This window comes from Ambystoma mexicanum, chromosome 4q, assembly GCF_040938575.1.
Source record: "Ambystoma mexicanum isolate Mex_15411 chromosome 4q, UKY_AmexF1_1, whole genome shotgun sequence".
Taxonomy (NCBI): domain Eukaryota; kingdom Metazoa; phylum Chordata; class Amphibia; order Caudata; family Ambystomatidae; genus Ambystoma; species Ambystoma mexicanum.
The window spans coordinates 144,039,231-144,060,597 of NC_090928.1; the positions used below are offsets into that span (position 1 = coordinate 144,039,231).

Sequence of the window (21,367 nt, forward strand, 5' to 3'; positions counted from 1 at the left end):
GCTAACAATCACATTTCTGAAATTCCATCTAAGTGTGGCATATGCTAACAATCATAATTTCTATCTAGATGCAACGCGGGCTAAGGTTGAGAGTTCCATCTAAGTGTGGCATATGTTAACAATCACATTTCTGTTTAGATTTGGCGCAGACTAAACTTGAGAAATTCCATCTAAGTGCGGCATATGCTAGCAGTCACATTTTGTCTAGATTTGGTGCAGGCTAATCTTTGTGGTTCTCTCGGGGTATGGTACTGGTTAACATTATACTGCAGGCCATTGAAAGGTAAGTTAGAGTGGCAGGAGCTTTCTGGAGTAGAGTAATTGCTCTACTCCCCACCCATGCCAGCACTTACAGTTTTGTCGGTGTCTGGTGGCTTCATTGGCTTCCCCTGCTGACACCTGCAGACACTCTCTGGAGCCGCCATAGTGGGAGCCGCCCTTGGGTCCCTTAGCTGCAGGGGCTACCGGGCAGAGGGCTGCCCTGGGAGGGCTGGTTATGAGATGAGGGGCAGCCATGCTCGTGGGCGGGATGGGAGGCGGGTTGGAGGGGGAGAGACCAGGAAATGGTGGCTGGAGCTCGTAGGGAATCCAGACACTTTTTAAAGTGTTTTTGTCCCAAAATGGGCGCCGCGCCTCGCTGCTCCACTCACCTGCCTCCGTAATGAGAAATGGAGCTGGTGGGAGCATGCGAGCGTTGGGCCCCGATGCTGCACGCTAGGCAGCCAATCACTGCCCATGGGCGGATGGGAGGCGGGTTGGAGGGGGAGAGACCAGGAAATGGTGGCTGGGGCTCGTAGGGAATCCAGACACTTTTTGAAGTGTTTTTATCCCAAAAAGGGCGCCGCGCCTCGCTGCTCCACTCACCTGCCTCCGTAATGTATATATATATAGTAAGATGATAAACTTTATCTTGAACATCAAACTTGAATCCTTGCTATACATGCATTTTCTTATGTCCCAAAACTAAGCATATACTATATGTTCTTCTAGATGCTTAGGTCAACTACGTTTGCTCTCTTCAGGTAGTGCAATTCTTGAATAGGATCGTCTTGGATCGAGGATGTGTTATCCAGGCCTCTTGCTGGGCAACACCTTTCCGTCCCTTAATTTGACTCCTCCATACTCGGAGATTCCTTTTCCTGTAGAGGGATATCTTCCAGACCACCTTGTAAATACACTGTTACAGATTTGTTGGCACTGGACTTCGCAGCATCATCTGATTTGTCCATTCTCTTGAAGACTGGTGTTTCGAGTGTCAATTTGCTTGCCCTCAGATACAGCTGTCATGGATAATTTCTTCTCCCTCACCTTCCATGGGTGTCGTTCCTAAGTAAGGCTCAGCTTCGCAGAAGGCTTTCTGGCTGTTAATACAACAGTATTTCAGGTTTGTATACATTGGGTACATAGACCCTTACGAATACCTTCTTGATTATTTCTGACTTCTCTCTTTTGACTTACTGCTATATCATTTATCTCTTTGGTCCTCATGGAAGGTTGATAGAGAGTTAGCCCTCATGAGCGTCTTCTAATGAGGGCCTCTATAGGAGCCACACCAACGAAGGAGTTTGGCATGGACCGATATTCCTTTAGAAATTGATACAAGGCCCATCAATACTCGCTCCTTGACCATCGGAAATACTGAACTCTCCCACATAATGTCACCATACCCAGAAAACCTCTTGCATCAGAGCGATGTTTTGGGGCTAGTGCTTCGTGTATGTCCAGCACCCTCTTTAGGACCACCTACATTCCTTCAGCCTTGAATAGGTACCCAAAAGAATTCTAGTTTCTTGCTATCACAGATGGCTCAAAGAATGCTCCAATGTTAAGAGATGGTTCAAGGGTTTTTAATAAGATTTTAGTGAGTCTTATGGCAGTCATTTTCCCTCTCATCTTGTAAAGCACCTCTTCCCTAACAAAGGCCGCGCTAGCCACCAGTTAGACACTAAGAGTAACTAATCAGTATGTATTAAGAACTTACTTGAGCTAGAAGTGAAGACTCAAAGGCATCATATATTTTCTAAACTCCCCCAGGGACTTCCTAAACTGTTCCCACTCTGTCCAGTTGTTAGTGTTCTAAAGATTATGGGCTTGGGCCTTACAGGCACTCTGACTGACCCATCCTTTCTATCCCACATTTTCCTTTTTACTCTCCTTACCTGTCACTACTCTTCTTGTCCTCTTGCCTTTGCAGTGTTTGCTCTCCTCCTCTGTCCCTCTGATATCTCTCGCTCCTTCGAGGATTTGGCTCCCCCCTTTTTATATTACTGCTTTCTCCACAACACTAATCCTCCCTCCTCCACATCACTACTCCTTCCACCAAAGTGCTACTCCCTCCTCTAATTTTCTACTGCCTCCTCCCTCCACCACCCTTGCCTCTACTACTCCATCCTCCACACTACTGCTACCAATCCACCACAGCCACTACTCAGGCACCCTCCTTACTCCCACACAAAAACCTCATATACACAACCTACACTCATTTTCGTTGACCACACTCGTAACTTTCTCACACACTCACAACGCAGTTCCCTTGCACTCATTAAGCAATACCTCACTTGTTCCAGAAATTGCCTCCATAATCCGCTTCTCCTTCCTTCCACGTGCTGCTCTCTTGGTCTGCCAACTTCTCCTCCTCTGACCTCACCGAACAAGCCACATCTTACTTCTGCCTTCTTTATGCCACCCTCTTCCTGCCATTGGACCCCTTTCCCTGACCAAGCTTGCCTTATCATAAGTATATAGACCTTGTTTACTTCGTTACGTTGAGGGCAAAGGCTCTTTTCTTTGGGACTTACTGTAGTCTAGTTAATATTTTAAACTGAATAAGCTTAAACTTGGTATATACTGAGGCCTGTCCCGTGAGGCTACACATCGTATGCCAACTACATGTCATCCCTTCTCCCTGTTCCTTGGTGGCCATCTTTTTTGTTTACGTTTTTCAATGGCTGCCATGGAAAGGGAGAAGGGACTATATGTAGTCGCATTGCCCCCTTCCATGGCGACAATTAAAAAGATAGAAAAAGTAAACAAACAAAATGGATGCCATGGAAAGGGAGAAGGGACTACATGTAGTGCCTTCTCCCCGGTCCTTGACAGCCATTTTTTTGTTGCTTTTTTTTATCGAGTTGAGAAACGGTTTCAACACCATTTCTCAAATTGAGAAATAATGTTGTTAGTACCCCGGTATGACGTGCCGGGGTACTAATAGCAATAGAACCCTCAAAGGTATGGCATTACTGGTTGATGCTATGCTTCACTCAGGCTTCTAACTATTGCCCCGGGGGCATTACCCTACCAATAATGCCCCCTCCTTGGGTTCTATTGCTTACGTAGACATGTGCCCTTCTAGGGCTGTGGTTGATCTTTGCCTTTGCCTTTAGCTGGCTCAATAAGCTTCATAGATATTTCAGTTTGAATATCCTTTTTACACATTTTCTTGGCTGGAGCATTGGACATTCTCATTAATTTAATTTGAAGTGACTTACAGGGGGATTCATCTTCAATGAATGTAGAAGATGTTGTCTTGATGATATACATTATCAAACCAACGTTTACGACAATGTATATATGTCTTCTGATTTGTTGAAAAACAGGGTAGTGCTTTCCTTTGTATGGCAGTAAAGTCTGAACGCAGAAGAAGAGTTATGATTCAAAAAACATTCGGCTTCAGGCAAAGCATGCAACATGGTAGTAGCTTGAGAAGCATCATGATTTTGATTCAAACAGTGTAAACGCCTTCTTTTTTTTGAAAGATCACCTGGCAGGGGAGTTGTGTTATATTAAGTATTCAACCTTCTCCTCCAAGGGTATCTCCAGAACTAGGAGGTAGTGGTTACTCCCTTGCCACTTGATGACCTCCATATCCACGACTCTAACGCATTTGTTGGAACAGAAATAATTTGTATATTGCTTTAGGGGATTATCAAAGGCAGTATGGACCTTGTGTTTATAAAGCGTACACACAGCTCATTCAAATGAGCCAGAAATTGTAGTCCTTAGGCCTCAGTCCAGGAATCAAGGAACCTAGGAATTTGAATCCAATATGCACGATTCTTTAAATCAAAATCAATAGCTCCAACTAACCATTCATTGACATTTTTTAAATCAAAATCACTGTCAACTATAAATATCCATTCATGGTTTTATTATATGTCATGTTAGAAATTGTGCAAGCAACCATTATCGTAGGAGAACAAGAATAGTACCATGACAAGAATGAAAGAAAGAACAGAATCTTCGGTCACAACTTGTTTCAGTCATTGAAGTGTGTCTGAGTATAAGACTGTTTCATGTATTCTCAAATTAGAAGAGTTACTGTAGAAATGTTAGTCACCAAACCGTAGGAGTTGTGGCCACTGAGGCTTCCTGATAGTGGACTGCAGCAAATTGGACTGCCATTGCACTTGGCTTCTACTAGATGTTCATGTGTAATTATGGAAGTCCCTGATGTTTGATGTTCCACTTTGACTTTGTATTGTGGGGGCTGCTTTTTTTCCTGGTCCCTGGTAACTTCCTACTTAGCTGCAATTCAGCCTTGATACCAGGAAAACTCTACAAGGTATTGGGCCTCATTAGGAGTTTGACGGTAGCCTTGTTGGTAAAACCGGGCGGCTGATGCCAAATTTCCGAAACAATCCGGCACCCGGCAATGAGGAATTACCAGGTAATTCTGACATTGCCGGACCCAGTAATTCCTGCATTGCCGGGTGCCGGTGCATGTCAGTCCCCATTCCCAAAGCCCCATAGGGCTCAATGGGAATACGGATGTCGGATGCACAGGCACCGGTGCCTGTGCCTCTGACACGCTGTGCTCGCGGGTGCCTGGCGGGCTGACAGGTGCCCGCGAGCACAGCTCGTAGTATGGCAGTCCGGGAAATATGGTACCGGCATGCTTACCGGTACCGTAGTTCCCGGGCCGCCATACTTATAATGAGGCCCATTGTCTTAAAGCGTAACCCTGCTCATTGTGTTATTTCAATGGAGCACGGGTGGGGCTTCTAGGGATTTTGGGAATAGACTACTGCAATGGATAATGGATGTTGGTGTTTCTGGTGTTCAGTGATGTGGTTGCTGCTCTCCCTCTTGGGCCCTGAAAATGAGCTAAACCCCAACAGTTTTCCCATTACAAAATCCCCAACTATTGGCTTTGTCTGCGCTTGTTTGAATATTCTGTAACTTTTCTTTTATGCCAAGGTACTAGTGCTTACATTTTGTCTAGGACTTTTCTTACCCCGCCGTATCCATTTTGTAAACTGCGCCTAGATCTCATTGATCTACTTTTATTGGCTCTCCTGTGTAGGGCTTTCTTGTACCACCAAAAAGATGGTTATGCTGTTTTCAGAGTGTGTTTCCTGGGATGCCTCTTAAAGAGACCACCCAGGAAACAGCCTTGAGAAAAATGCATACCGTGCCTGGAACCCAGAAGCAGTAATGTGAGTGTGGGTGATGGGTTGGGATGCAGGTGGGCCTGTTTGCTACAGGCAGGGCAGCAGGATTAGGCCACACAATGGGCAGTACATGGCAGGAAGGGGAGCAGGCTGGCAGGGAATGTGGAGCATGAGGGGGGCAACCCCCCCAATGAAGGAATGGACGTGGAGGTGGACAGCCTTGGGGTTGAATGCACATTCAAAGGGGGGGTTCCGCTATGATTAAACCCCCTGATAACAGGATAATATAAGAATCACAGATTTGTGAATATCACGCCCATTGGAGGCCGCTCCAAGGTGGCCAAAAAAAGGTGGTGTTTTTATGGAGCAGTCTCCCAATGGGCAGGATGTTCACATAGAAGCCAATTATCTTGTATCAACATGCACAAGCTAAAGCACACAACATGTAGATTTTAAGGTTAAGAAAATGAGTCATTACTTTGTACACATTGTCAGTTGCATTTAGACTAATTTATATATTTCTTGCTTCTTTTTAGATGCTAATGTAACCAGTATATCATAGTCAACTCAGCACGAAAGCCAAGACCTTTCAACATGCAGGAAGGCAAGCTCAAGAAGAAGTTACCCCTGAAGAATATTTTGGATAACCTGGAAAAGGGAAACAAGGCTGAGGTCCTAGATTATACCCGTGGGCACTTGAACCATACTCATCTGTTTAACCCACAAGCATTTGCACGAAAGTCTTTCTGGGAAAGCTTGAGGGCACCAACTAAATCAAACATAGAAACAAGACATCAGAAGTTAGCAGAGGTAAAAATCCAGAGGATGAAGGATGCATGGTCTGACTTCACAATCAAGACTAGCATAGTTCCTGGAAGCTCTAGAGTCAGATCCTCTGAATTCAGCTCCTTAGACCCAAAATGTTCAACGTTTGGCCCTAACACCCCAATGAATACCACCTTTATTGGTTCGTCGAACAAGGCACTCAAATCCAAAACTAGCACGGAATGGGAATCCATCACACCAACCAGGCCGTTCTGTCGAGAAGAGCTGGCCCCATCAGACGTGAAACTGATCAAATTCAAGCCGGTCAAAAACAGAAGAACAGCCCTGCAGGACCAGAAAGGAGAGTGCACATTTGTTCCAGTCTACTTGTCGGGTCTGACAAAAAGAGATCAAATGGACATGCTGGTGCAGTTTAACAAAGAATATGTGAAAAAACAAGATCTGCTAGTGTCAAATGATTACAATAAAAATACAACAGTAGAACACATAGAAAACAAAATGGCGCAGGTAAGAAAAGTAAAACATTATTAAATATTTTTTGGGAGTGAAAGTGGGATAGAAAAATGTTTAAAGTTAAAAAAGGGGCAAGGGTTTTGTACATGTATTTTGCCCCATTTGGTGTGCCGCTATCTATGAATAATGGTGCAAATACCACGTTACAAAGGGGCCGCTATCACTAGTGTTTCCAACTTACAGTTCTTCCTCTGCATACAGTTCTCCATGAACACACCCACATCTTAATTCTCTTGCAACTCATACACACATTCATTTTTTACTATTATTATATTTTACATTTTCGTTTAAGGTTTAGATACACCATAAACACTCAAATGGATGCTATCAATTACAGCGAAACAATGCTTACATATTTAAGGGTACATACATTATTCAGAATGAAACATACATTCTACAGTCATAAAAATATTAAAATGCTTAATCCTTTTTGAGGGGGCTGCATATATGTAGTTGATGCAAATAGAAGCAGTGGGAGTCCTCTAGTGTAAAAATATTGGTATCCAAAACATATTTCTATGAAAGGACATATTTTTGGGCACACAAAAGTCCATTATTAAGATATTGAACATCAAGCGCAAATAATGTACACTTTCCATTAGCATACACTATGCTTTCGCAAGATCCTGCGATTGAATGAGTTGGTTATTGTCCCCATTTAAAGTTTAAGTAAAATTCCTTAAGCTCTTTTCAGTAAAGCTGCATCGGATGCCTCTGCAGCATACCACGCACTAAGGTAAAAATCAGTCATTTTTTAGCTTTATGTAGTGTGACATGTAGGACGCAAAACTGACCCATCCAGAGTGCGCTTTTAAAATTTGTTTTTATGTCGCTATAGCTACTTTCTGCCTTACTGGGGGCAAAAGTCCAGACCAAGTCTGATCTAAGGGTTGAAGTAATCTTTTTCCTTCTTTATAACAATCTGAGTACAGAAACCCCTCAAAATAATTGCAGGAGCTGTGCAGAACTTCACCTGGATTCTCTTCAAAGGGTGCCTTCAAAAACAAGTACCCGTTCCCAACAAACGAAAGAATTGTCCTACCTGGATTGGCCAGTATGATTTCTCCAACTTAGTAAAATGTGAGCGTTGTGCCTTCCCTTTTTCTCCCCATAGTGTCTCTGCCACACTGCCAGTACCCAAAGTTCTTGTTGAACAAAGGGGAAAGGGGGGCGCGCTATTGAGCGGTGCCGAAGATGGCTGCGTTCAAGGGGATCTCCAGGGACTGAAAGGAATTGTTCAGGTCTGTATCCTCTCTCCCCCACAAATCGGGATCAAAGGCATATTCCAGAGTCCCTAAACCTACCCTCTATCGTTTTGTCCCTGGAGGGAACTTACTAAAAGCACAGTCCCAAATAAGAATACAATGAGTACACCAGAGCCAGTAAGATGTGACTATGTGGTGCGCTCAAGAGCTGCCTGCAGCTTGGAAAGAAGCATAATCAGACTTGCTGAGCAGCGGAACACTCACTGGTTGGATAGTGGGCAGAGATGCGCTTGCAGTAAGACACAAGTGATAAAGTACGGATCCTCTGGTGACACTGAGTGGAAAGAGAGTAAAGGGTTAGGCCATTGTGGGGGAAAGGAAGCACACCTGAGAGAAAATAGTAGACAGAACTAATCTTCACAGCATTCTAATACATTGGGCTGCACTTCCACTATACACTTACAATTTAGCAGCACTTAAAAAAGGAAAAAGGAAAAAGCAAGATATAGATAGCACTCAATAAGCTATAACGAGTCTGAAGCTCAGATTAATGGCAGTCAGACTATCACTGCTATTTCCCGAGTGGGGTCCAGATGTTAGAGTGTAGAAGATAATTTTGAAGCGTAATGATAGGCCTGTTTAGATAGCACACAGATCAGTTTAAGCAGAGCATACATGCGTGCAGTGATAGAGTGGAGAAGGATAGCAATACCTATTAGATGACAGAGAGTGGGACTCTTACCTCTGGACTGCCACTGTTCCCATGGGCTAAGGAGCTCACTATTTGAATGCAGAAAACCCTGGAAGATAAGGGCCTATTGACACAGGGGCTAAGTGATTGGCAGCATACATTTACTAAAAAGTGTGGAAAAGGGTACGATGACACACTGCAGACTAAAAAACAAACAACACAAAAGAAAAAAAAAAGTAAGTCGCGGCAACCGGATGATGATATATCTGGCAAATCAACAGACGCACTTCCGGAAGAGAACGGCCCTATGCCATGGGAGGTGTTTACTCGAATGTGCACCATGGTGAAAGATGTGGCTTCAATCAAAGCAGACATCAAAGAGCTGCAAATGGATCTGAATTCAGTTACTAAGTGAACTCAGGAAGCTGAAATTAGAATCTCACAACTTGAGGATGACGCAGCAGCTCAAGCAAAAGGCCCCAGTCAGGTCTGGCCGAAGCTGACAGTAATGGAGGAAAAGCTGCTGAATCGAAGAAAGGACAGACTAGGGCAAAAAAAAAAATACAGGTTTTAGGGATACCGAAAGGCCCAGAAGGCCAAAACATGAAAGCATTAATTCTGCAATTGCTCTCTGAAACTTTAGGCATGGACCTTGGCGATTCAACAGAAATTGAAAAGGCGCACAAAGCATGATGGACTAGGTCTGATACAGATACACAGCAGAGGCATATTTTTTTCCTTTTTGATATATGCTGTGCAGGAGACCCTCGTGCAATTTGTGAGAGAAAAACAACAGAGAACATGGAAAGGGCACAAAATCACTGTTTTAAAGATTTCCCTTTACTGATTTGGTAACAACCGAGAAAATCAATGAAGTGAAGAAAGAGTCGACCATAAGGTAAATCAAATATATATGGGGCCCTGGGGACAGTAATGTTGGATTTTATTTGCCTGGACCTCGTGCACAGTAGGAGTGTATGCTCTGACAAAGGAACTTATATACGTGCAGGGATGTGTGTGTTTGAGTAGGTAATATCTAGTGAAAGACTGGGGGTCATTCCGAGGTGGGTGGTAAGGGGTTATCGGCACTAGTAAGGATGCCAGTGCCAGTAACCCCTTACCGCCCTATTCTGAGGTTCCCTAGCGAGACCCGCTGAAAACGTCTGGTCAGACCAGACGTCCTTAGCGGGTCCCGTTAGGGGACCAGGGCGCAAATAATTATTAGCGCCTTCCCCATTCCCATTGAGCCCTATGGGGGCTCGAATGGGAATGGGGAATGGTATTCGGCATGAGGACTTACCGGGTCCGCAAAAGGTCGGAATGTCCCAGTAAGTCCCCATTCCGCCTAGCCGGAACCCGCAGCCGAGTTTGGAGGCAGCCATGGTGCTAATCCCTCCAAACTCGGAATGACCCCCACTGTCTTTCTGAATTGGTTTTGTTACCCATTGGCCAAAGCCAAAATTGTCCATAGTGTCTCTGAAGGCTATTGCTGGTTTGTTAGGTTTATAGTGTAGCTACAAATTGTTGTCTCCTCGGATCATTCATTTATTGGAGCTTGCTAGAAGGCTAGTCATAAAATCTATCCCTTCTTAGGGAAAGATAGCATCATAGCCTGTTGGATGTACACCACCGCACACATAATGGATGTGTTGGGGTCTAAAATACATTTACAAACAATATTTTCAAAAGACTTTGTCCCATCAGTTGGTATTGTTGTAGTTTGGTATCTGTGGGGATAAAGCAAGTTAACACACTCCCATCTCTCTACTGATTTCCTGAGTCCATTTTTTGTTTGTATATTTAAACTGTCTGGGAGGCGGTATCCACCGACACTGTATAATTATAGCTAAACCATGTTCCTGTTACTTCGAGGATTTAGAGGTTACAGTCGTCAATCGCCTGAAGGATATTCCGACTATTTTTAATAGTCACAATTGTTTGGGTTAGTAGGCATAAAAGTATAACAATCATCACAAATATCACATATACAATACAATAATATTTTGCTCAAAATAACATTTAGACAAATAAGCAAGTATTTAAACAAGTTTCAGTAAATGCCACTAAGCTATAGTGTGCAAAGTGGAAAATAGCAGCAATAAGTAACAATAATTTATCTCATAAAGTCAGTTATGATTCTAAGTTTCCAGCCAATAAACAAGTACTTCATGCCAATAAAACCAATGTAGCATTTACAGGATAATTAGTATATGCAGCACATATGTAAAATCAATGAATTGTCACGAAGGTCATTCTACATAGCTATGATCTTTGCAAATACTTAGAAACGGCATAAATCATCAACTTCACTATTAGCTTGTTTACATAATTTCATAGCCTCATAAATTGTACGAATTCCAGCATTAAGGTATAATGATCTTAAATATAGTCTCTGATACTTCTTATAAATTGTGCAAAACAGAATAAAATGTTCTTCCATTTATATTGCATTATAGCAGGAAAGACCCTGGTGGATTGAGTTCTCAGACCAAGACTTACATCGATAAACTAGGGGACAAATCCCAAGTCTAAATTTAACGAAAAGAGAATGTGTAAATTTAGGTCTCACAAGATCCATATATTTTTCAAAGCTAAAAGTTGTTTCAGGATCCCAGTTCCTTAGCATAAATGCAGACTTAAAACTCTCCCTTAATATGGCTTTCACGCCCTGGCTGGAGGGCGGACACAGGGTTTAAGGCCCGCCAGCCTGGACTTTGTAGGCCTGAGAGAAGCGAGGGCCTCAGCTCGGACTGCAGGCTGTTAAACCCCATGTTTGTCCCCAAGCTGGGGCGTGAAAGCCATTTGCACCCTGGGATTTAACAGGGTGCGAATAGTTTTCCTTTTTTTCCCTTCTAACGGTAGATGAGCTCTGTGTGAGCCCATCTCCTGTTGGAATGGAAAAAAATGACAAAAGAAATGTCAGCCACCATAAACATAGAAAAGGGACTGTTTCCCTTTTCGGATGACGGTGGCCTTGATAAACCTGTTACAAAATGGCCACCTCATCTAAAAATGGACCTAGTCTCTTTTCTATTTAAATGGCGGCGGGTATTTGGTTTTGCTTTTTTTCCCCGAACTGCCACTGGCAGTGAATGCAGAATTGTGCACTTCAAAGGCAGATTCTGATTGGTCAGACCACCTTTCCCGGGTGCGAATGTGCATTCTTCCTCTTTGTGGCAAAATTCTGAAATTATTTGAAGCTTGATGCCTGGTAACATTGTAGGCTTATTAAACCAAAGCTCATTATGCCCTAGGTGACTACACATCTCTTTAATGTGTCTGCATCAATGGAGTGAGGTACCACCATCTTGTCATAGTACATCCCTGAGTGCTCCCTGTATAAAAAAAGGTTGGAAATCTCCTGTTGTTGTTTTCTGAACCAATAAAGAATAGGCTTCAGAGCAATGTCATGATCAATATATTTTAGCTTTTTAATGTAACATTATTGTCAGAGTTACCTTGTGTAGGCCACAGGTTTTTTGAAAACATATTTTCAGTAATTGCCAACCCAGGGCATAAATAGTCTCCCCACAGCCCTGGACCAGGGCAGTGAGGAGACCTATAGGGCAATGAGTCATACCTGAAATGTATATATTGTTACAGTTAGGCTTAAAACACCATCACCATCTTCTTTTGAGAATCTACAAATTGCTGAACTACATTTAGATACCAGTAGATAGGATTTTTCAATCTTGGATTACCATTTACCAGAATCCATTAATCTAATTCCTAAATAGCCATAGCTATTGCCTTGTTTTATAGCAGCATCTTAAACCTGTAAGGAAAGTTTAAATCACATTTTCCCAATAGGCCTAATCATCATTCCTTTATTTTTTGTGTAGTTAATTACTTAGCCCATTTTCTTACAAAAATTGGTATATATACTAATTTGCTGTTTCACACCAGTTGCGGATAGCGATACCAGGACCACATCATCAGCAAATAACATATAAATAGCATATATTTGTCAATTCCCAGCATGCAGACATTCATTGGTTTGTTTAATATCTAACCCAGCATCCTAGCATTAGCGTACCTAACACTATGTCTAAATGAGGGGTTGGGCTTAGAAAGTTGTTTAGTCTTAGTTATGGATCTGTACTGCCTGAGTTTAGTATGATGGATCTGTTGATCACATGCCTTGAGAACTGCCCTGAAATCGAGGGTCCTTCAGGTTTCAGAAATAGGCAAATGAACTGTTCCCTTTTCATTAAGGTTCTCTAAGATGCTTGGGGTTTTCATTTTCCGAATGTGTTCAAGGGTATGACCGTGGTGGGATTTAAGTATTCTGGTTAGAGCTGTGAGTGAGATAATTGATGGTGCTTGTTGGGTAGACTAGCTAACATGTACGAAGTGTGGTCCATCTGTCATTGAATTGCTACAATTCCTTGTTAAGTGTCTAACTTACATCCATTTGTATTTATTTGATTTGATTAATACATCCATCCGAAATAATACTATTTTCGATACATTGGTCCTTCAAATAGCATTTCATTGTTTCTTAAACATCTGAAAGTACCACAGGAAGCACGCCTTGAAATAACACTCCATGATTCCTAAGAAATTGATTGAATCAACGTTTTGTACTTGGCTTTGTATATGGTATTTTTGAAATGGTGCTTTGGGTATTTAACAAGTTGCTGCCGACTTTGAGGACTTCTCTTCAAACCCCTCCCCCCCCATGTATATATTGCTGTTATTGCTGCCTTGGGGCACTGCAGCCTCTCTGGCACAACGCCCTAGATGGTTACATAGTATTGGGATCCATTGTGTAAGGTGGCATACATAGAAAATGTAACATTATATTTTTTCTTTTTAACTGTTTTTAACCAGAATGAATGAAAGAGGGGGGCTTGTATAGTACAATATACGTTGTGGAATATATTGTGTTATCAATTGAGAGTGAATTAAGGTGGGGCGGAGGTGGCTTTAGCACATTCATAATTGTTTAAGTGGAGTACAACTTTGTGCAATTGTGAATATCTGGGATAAAGTGCTTCTTTTGTAAACAGGAAAACATTAAGCTAACCGGGCGGAATAGACAACCACTTAACAAATGCCTATCTCAAAAAACCAGTTGGCTCACTATAAAATAAAATCCACCACATGGAATCTAGTCCTTATTCAGAACCGGGCAGAAAAGGAAATGGGGGCGCAGGGTTCACAAACAAATTCTGAAAGTAAATTGAGTACTGGGCTAAATAGCGGGAAGACAGATAGCCCTGGGAAAAGTACAGGGAACAGCGATGAACTAAACACAGGTATCACCATGGCTACCCAAAGGTGAACAGGAAACAGCTCAACAAACTGCAGTTTGAATTCAAAGACAAAGAAAATTGTGAAACTGTGCTGTAAGAATATAGTTGATAAGGTATTGGATAAAAATAGATTAGGAGATGGGATACAAGAGGTGGTGTTGAGGTAATGACAAATAAGCAAAAGATTTTTTTTTTCTTTTATTGAATATAGCTGAAGAATCAACTTTTTCAATATAAATCAATACATTATTTCATAGAGTATAAAAAAGTACATTTGTTAAACAATATATAAAATACACGATCAAAATAAAGAATAAATTGAATGAAATAAACAGATGTTAAACATACATTAAAAATAAATGTACATATGTTAAACATTGCATAAGATATATAGTCAGATAAAACAAAACAAAGAAGAATGATTAAGTAACATAAAAAGGAGAATAAAACCACTTTCAAATACCAAAATGGAACAGAAAAATGAAAACGATTCATATATATAACCTAAATGAAAACAAAATATCTAGCAGACAATAGGATAACTCTTGTGAGTCAAAGCACTTCTTATAAAATGAGATCATACATTACTCCATCACATTTCTTGTTAACCTAACCCTTTTGCTAAAACACACCGTTCTCCAAGTCTAAAGCAGAAATGAAATTGAATGTTGCTATTCGAATACTTATGGAATTCGTTGACAATATTATTGACCATCGACTTTCTGGATGTATTGCGCCGAGATATGGCATATGTTTCCAAAAATATTTGTTTCTCAACTCATTTAGTGCTGGACATTCTGTTATGATATGTTCTAAAGTTTCTTTAGCTTCACGTACTCCACAGAATCTACACACATTCTCTTTCGGGTTCAATAACTTTCTTCTAGTGAGAATATCACGTGTTTTGAACTAAGTTAAATCGTAGGCGCATGATGGTCATTCTTAATTGAGGACAAGGTGCTTGATTTAGATATGGTGGAAGCACATTGAGCTTTTTGTGCTCAAAAATCAAAGCTTGGAAATCTTTATACCCAAGACACTGCCTTTTCGTCTCAATCCAATCACACCTGAATAGTTTGATTTTTGCTCGTTCAGGATTGCCAAGCACAGTGTCTAAACTAATGTCTGCTCTGGCCAAGATTCTATAGACGTATGCCACCCACTTTTTAACAAAGGCATGTTCTGATGATAACATGTAGGCTGAGAGCGTAGCTAATACATTATCAGATCTGACATAAGTCATGCACTTACGAAATAAGGCGCACAACCTCCAGTGATATACTGCACACAAGGACGTCAAACCCAACTCTTGCCGTAACAACGGTCCGGGTACACTCTGGGGCAGATGTACAACGCCCCTCCAAAATTTAGCCTCTAATTTATTTAGGACAGCAAGTTCTACTATAGTTATTGTTTCCAAACCATATAGTATGGTTGGCAAAACTTTTTGTCGCCAATAAATGACGGCGGGTCTGATGGTGAATTTCCCAAATTTATTCAGTATAATTTTGGTTTGTGAAATTGCCATCATGATTTTGTGTTCTAACGTCCTTGGGTGTGATCTCAATGAAGGGTTACCATCAAAATGAATGCCCAGGTAGATTTCACAATTCACAGGATGCTCCAAGCAATATTGCAAGCCAAGAACTAAGATTTTATCAATGTCTAGAATTGCGCAAAACATGGCTAAATCAGAATTTGGTTGGCTTCCAAAAGTGTTGGGCATTTAACATGTGTACTTTCACCACAGAGTGTAAGAGTGTCAAAATTAACATTGAGGAAGAATTCAGGATTGATGAGTTTGTGAATTGTCAAAACAACTATTTAGTGTACTGCATATGGTGGGCTTCATCACAAGATGGGCAGTAGCCTTTAAATCCGGCGGTAATCGTATTAGCGCTGCCAATACTGCTCCGCAGGATCAGGACTGCAATCCAGCCGGCGCTATCCCAGCTTGGTACTATTACAGCCAGCTGTAATAGCGTGGGCTGTAATCGCGCCAACAACACAATGCGCTATCGCATACCTATCAAAAGTTGAGTATCAACGCTACTAGCACCGGAAAACGTGCTAATAGTGCTGAAAATACCCCCAGCCAAATGCTGGAGGCAAAAGAACACAGGTGAGAGTAACAAAGCAACAGGTGGAAACAATGCAAACAAGAGGCCTACAAAAGACCCACCCATGCCCCAAACACACTTCCAAACATCATGTTGCCATTAGGAGACCAGCCCCAGCAAGGCAGCCAGACATCCCCAGGGTCAGGCCAACACCCTGGGCCCTGACTGTTGGTCAGTTGGTAGCCGAGTACAGGCTGGACAGGGCTACCATCACCCAGTTGCTGGACACAATCCAAAGTGACATTGGTAGCAGGATTGGTAGCTTCCAGCACACAGTTGCCATGATGCATGGCATGACCCAGTCCACATTTAGTGCAGTCCTGGGCCAGGTGCTGGAAGCACTGCTGTGCCATGTGAACAAACACATTGCATTGCCCACCACCCAGGCACAGGTGAATGAACTTAAGGCACAGTTCTATGTGATTGCCCAAGTGTCGAACGTGATAGCATCCCTAGACTGCACACATGTTGCACCCCGGGACCATGAGGCAGCGTACAGGAATCGGAAGCATTTCCATTGAACGTGCAGATGACCTGTAGCCCAGACCTGACCATCAGCCACTGCTGCGCTCGCTACCATGGATCCATCCATGACTCCATCGCACTGCGCAACAGCACACTGCCAGCCTACATGGAAAGTCACAGAGCCCAACACACATGTAGTGGGTGAGTACAAATCCTGCCTGAAATGCATGCCAAAGTACAACAAAAGTAGGGGGGGGCAGAGCACAGGAAGCCTTGCATGCCACCAGGAGCACACAGCCACCACACATGGACCCACAAAAGGTGATGGCCACACACTTCACAAAACACCAGAACACATGGGACCGCAACAACCAGAATGCACCTTGTCTGTGTTGCAGTGCTGCTTTATACCCTGACACACAAGGGTAACCTCACCCAGGGCACCACACAGGGATCCAAAGTAAGAGGAACGCAATACCCATCTACTAAACCACTGTAGATTATCAGGATCAAATCCGAACCTTAACATCCCTTAGAGAGTGACCCATGAATGCACATTTACATGCATGTGAAACAAAACAAAAACTGTTGCTATGTAGCTAAAGTTCCACCATCCACTGAGACAGCCACAACCAAATTCAAATCACCACTGGCCCTGAACAGCCACTCATGACGGCAAAATTGCTAAAACGGGTGAGAAGGGTCCTTTCCAAGAGCAGGCTGATAGGGTGGTAGTTTGCAGGATCTCTCCGTGGTTTCCCAGGTTTTGGGAACACAATGACTGTGGCTTCTTCCCAGGATTTGGGGAAGTGTTCAAATCTCATGCATGTATTGTAGATTTCCACACAGCGTTCCATTGCTGCCTTGAAACACTTGTGTATAGGCACGTTATAAATGCCATATTATATCATATGAGGCGCGAGCATCTTGATGGCCAAGTTGGTAATTCTGTCACCCCCTGGTGCTTTGCTATTGGCCAGCTTCTGAGCAAGTCCTGTTACTTCAAAGCATGTGCATTCCTCAATGCTCTCAACTCATATCTCGGCTGGGCGCTCTGAGAGATATTTGTCGATTTCTTTTTCCACTTGGTCCATTGTCCTGCTGGCTTTGTTTGGCATAAACAAAGTCTCAAGGGTTTCCGCTAGCACCTCTGCGTTGTCTTTGTTGTTGCATGCAAGGTGGGTCTGGACCTGGATAGGGGGGATTGGTTCCTTCTTTCCTGTCAGGCGGTGAGTCATCCTCCAGATTGAGCTGTCAGCTTCTTTCAAGCTGTAGAGGCTTCTCATTTTTCGCCCCAGGGATCCCTGATCTGCTCTCGTAGAAGCCCTGTAAGCCGGTTGTACTTCTGTAGTAGATCAGGTGTGCAGTGTTTCTGCCATTTCCGCTGAGCATGGTTTTTCCAGCAATTACTTGCTTGATGCCTCTTTGTAAGTCATAGATGGAGCAGTGTTTCGGTTTCTGCTTTGGGACACTGTGTTTAATTGCCTCTTGAACTGCAGCTGAAAAGGCGTCCACAACCTTGTCAATGTCTCCCTTGTTGCACAACAGCTACAGTGTCATGAGATTGCTTTGCTCTTTCTTCTAGCGGCTCCAGTCAGCTGGGAGGTTTCCATCTCACCTCCCAGAGTGATGAATACTGGGTTGTGATCCGCGGTCAGCTCAGCAAGAGTTTCCAGTTCAACCAATTGTCAGAAGTTCTTCAGCTGTGTGATGTCCAGCTAGTCCAGGTTGTGGCGGGCTTTGGCTGAGTAGTGTGTGGGGTCTATTGAACCTGCAACCACAAAGTCGTTTTCTCTGGAGTATGCCAGCAGCATGTGTCCCCTGGAGTTGGCGTTCCTTAAATTCCAGCATCACTGCTTAGCGTTCATTCCCCCCCCCCCAAGAATGGTTGGGACATTTGAGGCAAGCAAGACATCCAGGTCTCCCATATCCAGCTTTACTCTAGGTCGGCAGTATGTTGCAATCAATTGTTGTGGTCCCACTGCAGTATTTGCTTGGACTCCGGTGGCTTTGATGCTTTTGGGGGGTGCTAGCGCCAACTCATGATGGTTAATCTGTGTACTCACTATCACGGCAGTCCTTCCACCTTTGGTTCCTGTGGTTATCAGTCCGATACACCATGGGATTTGCCAGCTTCAGCTTGTGGCATCCTTGCAGATGAGTCTTAGAGAGAAGGGCCACGCACACTTTCCTCGATTCCAAGAGGTGAAGAGGTTCATCAGTTTTCTTTTGCATGCCATTGGCATTCCACATCACGATGGAGCAACCGTCTTTAGATGCTGCTATGTTGGTTGGTGTTTGCTCCCTGGAGTAAGGTCGGGATGAGCCTTGCCATCACTGGGACTATGGGATGAATATCTATCTTTGCAACTGCATTTGCAATCTTCACAATAATGTCAATCTGGTTGATGGGGCTGCTCATTTCACCCAGGGGTGCCGGGTTGGCTGCCAGTAGGGTGCCCATGCTTGGTGACCTAAGGACTTCAGCAAAAGTTTGTCTGCCAGCAATTTGTGTCTTGGGGGTTCTTGTTTGGTCCATAGTTGGGTGCAGTGCTTCTGCACTCTGCATTGCCATATGTAAGGAACTCATGATGGCAACAGTAAAGACGGACACAAGTGATCACAGCTCAAGGGTGTTTATTGAACAATGAATGCAGGGTGGAAAAACGCCTAATCTAAACCTAAATCTAAGATGGGACCAAGCGTCGACCATCAAATGAAAAATATGGCAGTACTAGTGGCGTTGTGTCAAATAAAAGGCCTATACTAAGAAAAATCTATTGCCAAGTCCTTCCAACTAATTATAGAAGGAATGTGGGATAGGATATCAATAAAGAAAGAAGTGTTCTCAAATGATACAACAGGATGTGCTTGCCAGGGGTCTCCCTTCCCCATGTTTTCAGCACGGAACAAGGTGGCACAGCACACGCTCGGGCTTTCTTAGTGCAAGCCGACAGTTCCATTCCGGCTGGTACATCACACGGTCGAGCTTTCTAAGCATGAGCCAACATTTCTGTTTCAGCTGTCAGGATCTTCGATGGTAAAGTCTCTTTGCATTAAAATCTCTTGCCTTCGAGGTATGATGTATCCAACAAACAAACAGTTATTTTCCACAGTTCACGTTGGGTGATGGCTTCACCCCCTGGGCCCCCCTCTTCTGGGTGCCGACCCCTCACTTATCGTTTTCAATCAATCATTTGAACAGTTCCTTACTCAATAAAGTTTGGGTGATTACTTTTTACCCCTGGATCTCCCTCGACCGCGCTCGAACCCACTTTATAAGGGGGACCCTTTACTTCCCCTCGTCTTCCAATATCTCTTACTTTCATGAGTCTTAATGTCGTTTTAAACAATACTTCAGGCTTTACCTCTGATTGTCGGCTTCCCTCTTATGGGTTCACTTTCGCCAACTTCTACAAACTGTTCACTCTGAATGTCAGCTTCTCTCTTCCGGTTTCACTTTCGCAAGCTTCTACAACATACTGTTCATGTTCTCATTTCACCAAGCGGGATTCATTTCCCTTTGCCTCTCAATCATATGCAGGTCAAAGACTTTCAGCGGTACAGAGGATTTTACAAGACCCATTTATGACCACTTTGACCTCTTTTCGCCTCTTCCCAAGGGCTTCTGGTTCCTGTAGTTTCTACCATCGGGTAATCGCCCAGAGTTTCCTGCCTAGGCACCCACTTGGTGCTGGACTTCTCTGTTGCTGGTTTTCCCCATCTTTCCTCAATTGTATCTTTAAGTCTTTAAAAGTTAAAATTAGCCATTGGTTACTTGTCATTCAACATAGTTCGGTTTCTTATAGATTCTCTGCATGACTCACCGGCTGTGGTGAACCACTTGCCTTTCTTTATCCTCAGAGTCAAGGTTGGTACCATCGAGATCAGCGTCCTTCCTGGCTTGGTTATCAGCGGAGGAGGGTCTCTCGTACCATAGACATCTGCTTCAATACACACTGGCTATTGTTTGTGGTCTTGTGTTTCCATCTGAGGAGGTTTCGCTGGCCTTGATGGGAAAGGGCAAGGTTACTTCCCTCCTTGTCACCCTCTCGGTATTTGCTGTCTTTCACCTCCTCTTGTTAGCCCATTGTCTTCCGTGTTGTGCAAAAGTGTTTGTGTCAGGAAAGGGGGGGGGGCAGTGTTTTGGAAAATCCTACGTGATAGAATGGGGAAAAGGTGTTGAAAGGAGGGTGATACCCGTCAGTGTCCCACTCATACTCCCCAAGGACCCTTCATCCAGGTGATCCTCCCTCACTAGTCCACCCCCAGGAGCTGGATCCAATAGGGAAGGCCATGTCCTGGCCACCTGGATGACAGATCCCCGGGGAGACACCTTCAGGTGTCTCACATATCCTTGCAAGCCTTCCTTGATGGATAGGAGGAGGCTCCCTGTGCAAGTTTGAGTAGTTGATAAGAGGTTTGAAGTTCCCCTTTTATCAAGGGTCCCAAATAGCATTTCTTAAGGGTCTCTCCCCACCCAAGTTGTTCGGCCAGGCGTTCAACGTTTACGAAAATAATTCCCAGATCTTCGCCTTCGAGATATGGGTGAAGTACGCCTTGTGGTAGTAATGGCCTTGCTTGCAATTCAGTTAGTCTAGTTAGATTTTCCTGGAGTCTGTTTTTGGCTTGTATCTGATGGGCTGCCAATTGGGCAATCATATTGGCTAGATCGTCCATTTTTTCCGGGGGTGTAAGGGCAGGGGCGTCGCTAGGGGGGGGCTAAGGGGGCTATAGCCCCTGATCTTTTGGTTGTAGCCCCGGATAGAATCTCAGGAGCTACAGCCAAAAGACAAGCTAGCCGCCAGTCCCAACAGTTCTGACATCAGCATAGCCCCGGGTCTTTTCCAGACCTAGCAACTCCCCTGTGTAAGGGTTCCCCCTGTGTTGTCTAAATCAGAAAAAAAACATGCAGCCCCTTCGGGTTTAAAGTTTCAAA

General features: G+C 43.5%; 1 protein-coding gene across 2 annotated transcripts in view; it reads left to right on the plus strand.

The window, feature by feature from the left end:
• C4QH6orf118 (chromosome 4q C6orf118 homolog) overlaps positions 1 to 21,367 on the plus strand; it is a 420,601-nt gene that overhangs the window by 62,380 nt on the left and 336,854 nt on the right. For both annotated transcript variants that reach the window (XM_069607675.1, XM_069607674.1), the window contains exon 2: positions 5,927 to 6,683. In XM_069607675.1, coding sequence (XP_069463776.1) covers positions 5,985 to 6,683 — 699 coding nt within the window. In that variant the 5' untranslated portion in view covers positions 5,927 to 5,984. The remainder of the gene's footprint in view (positions 1 to 5,926; positions 6,684 to 21,367) is intronic.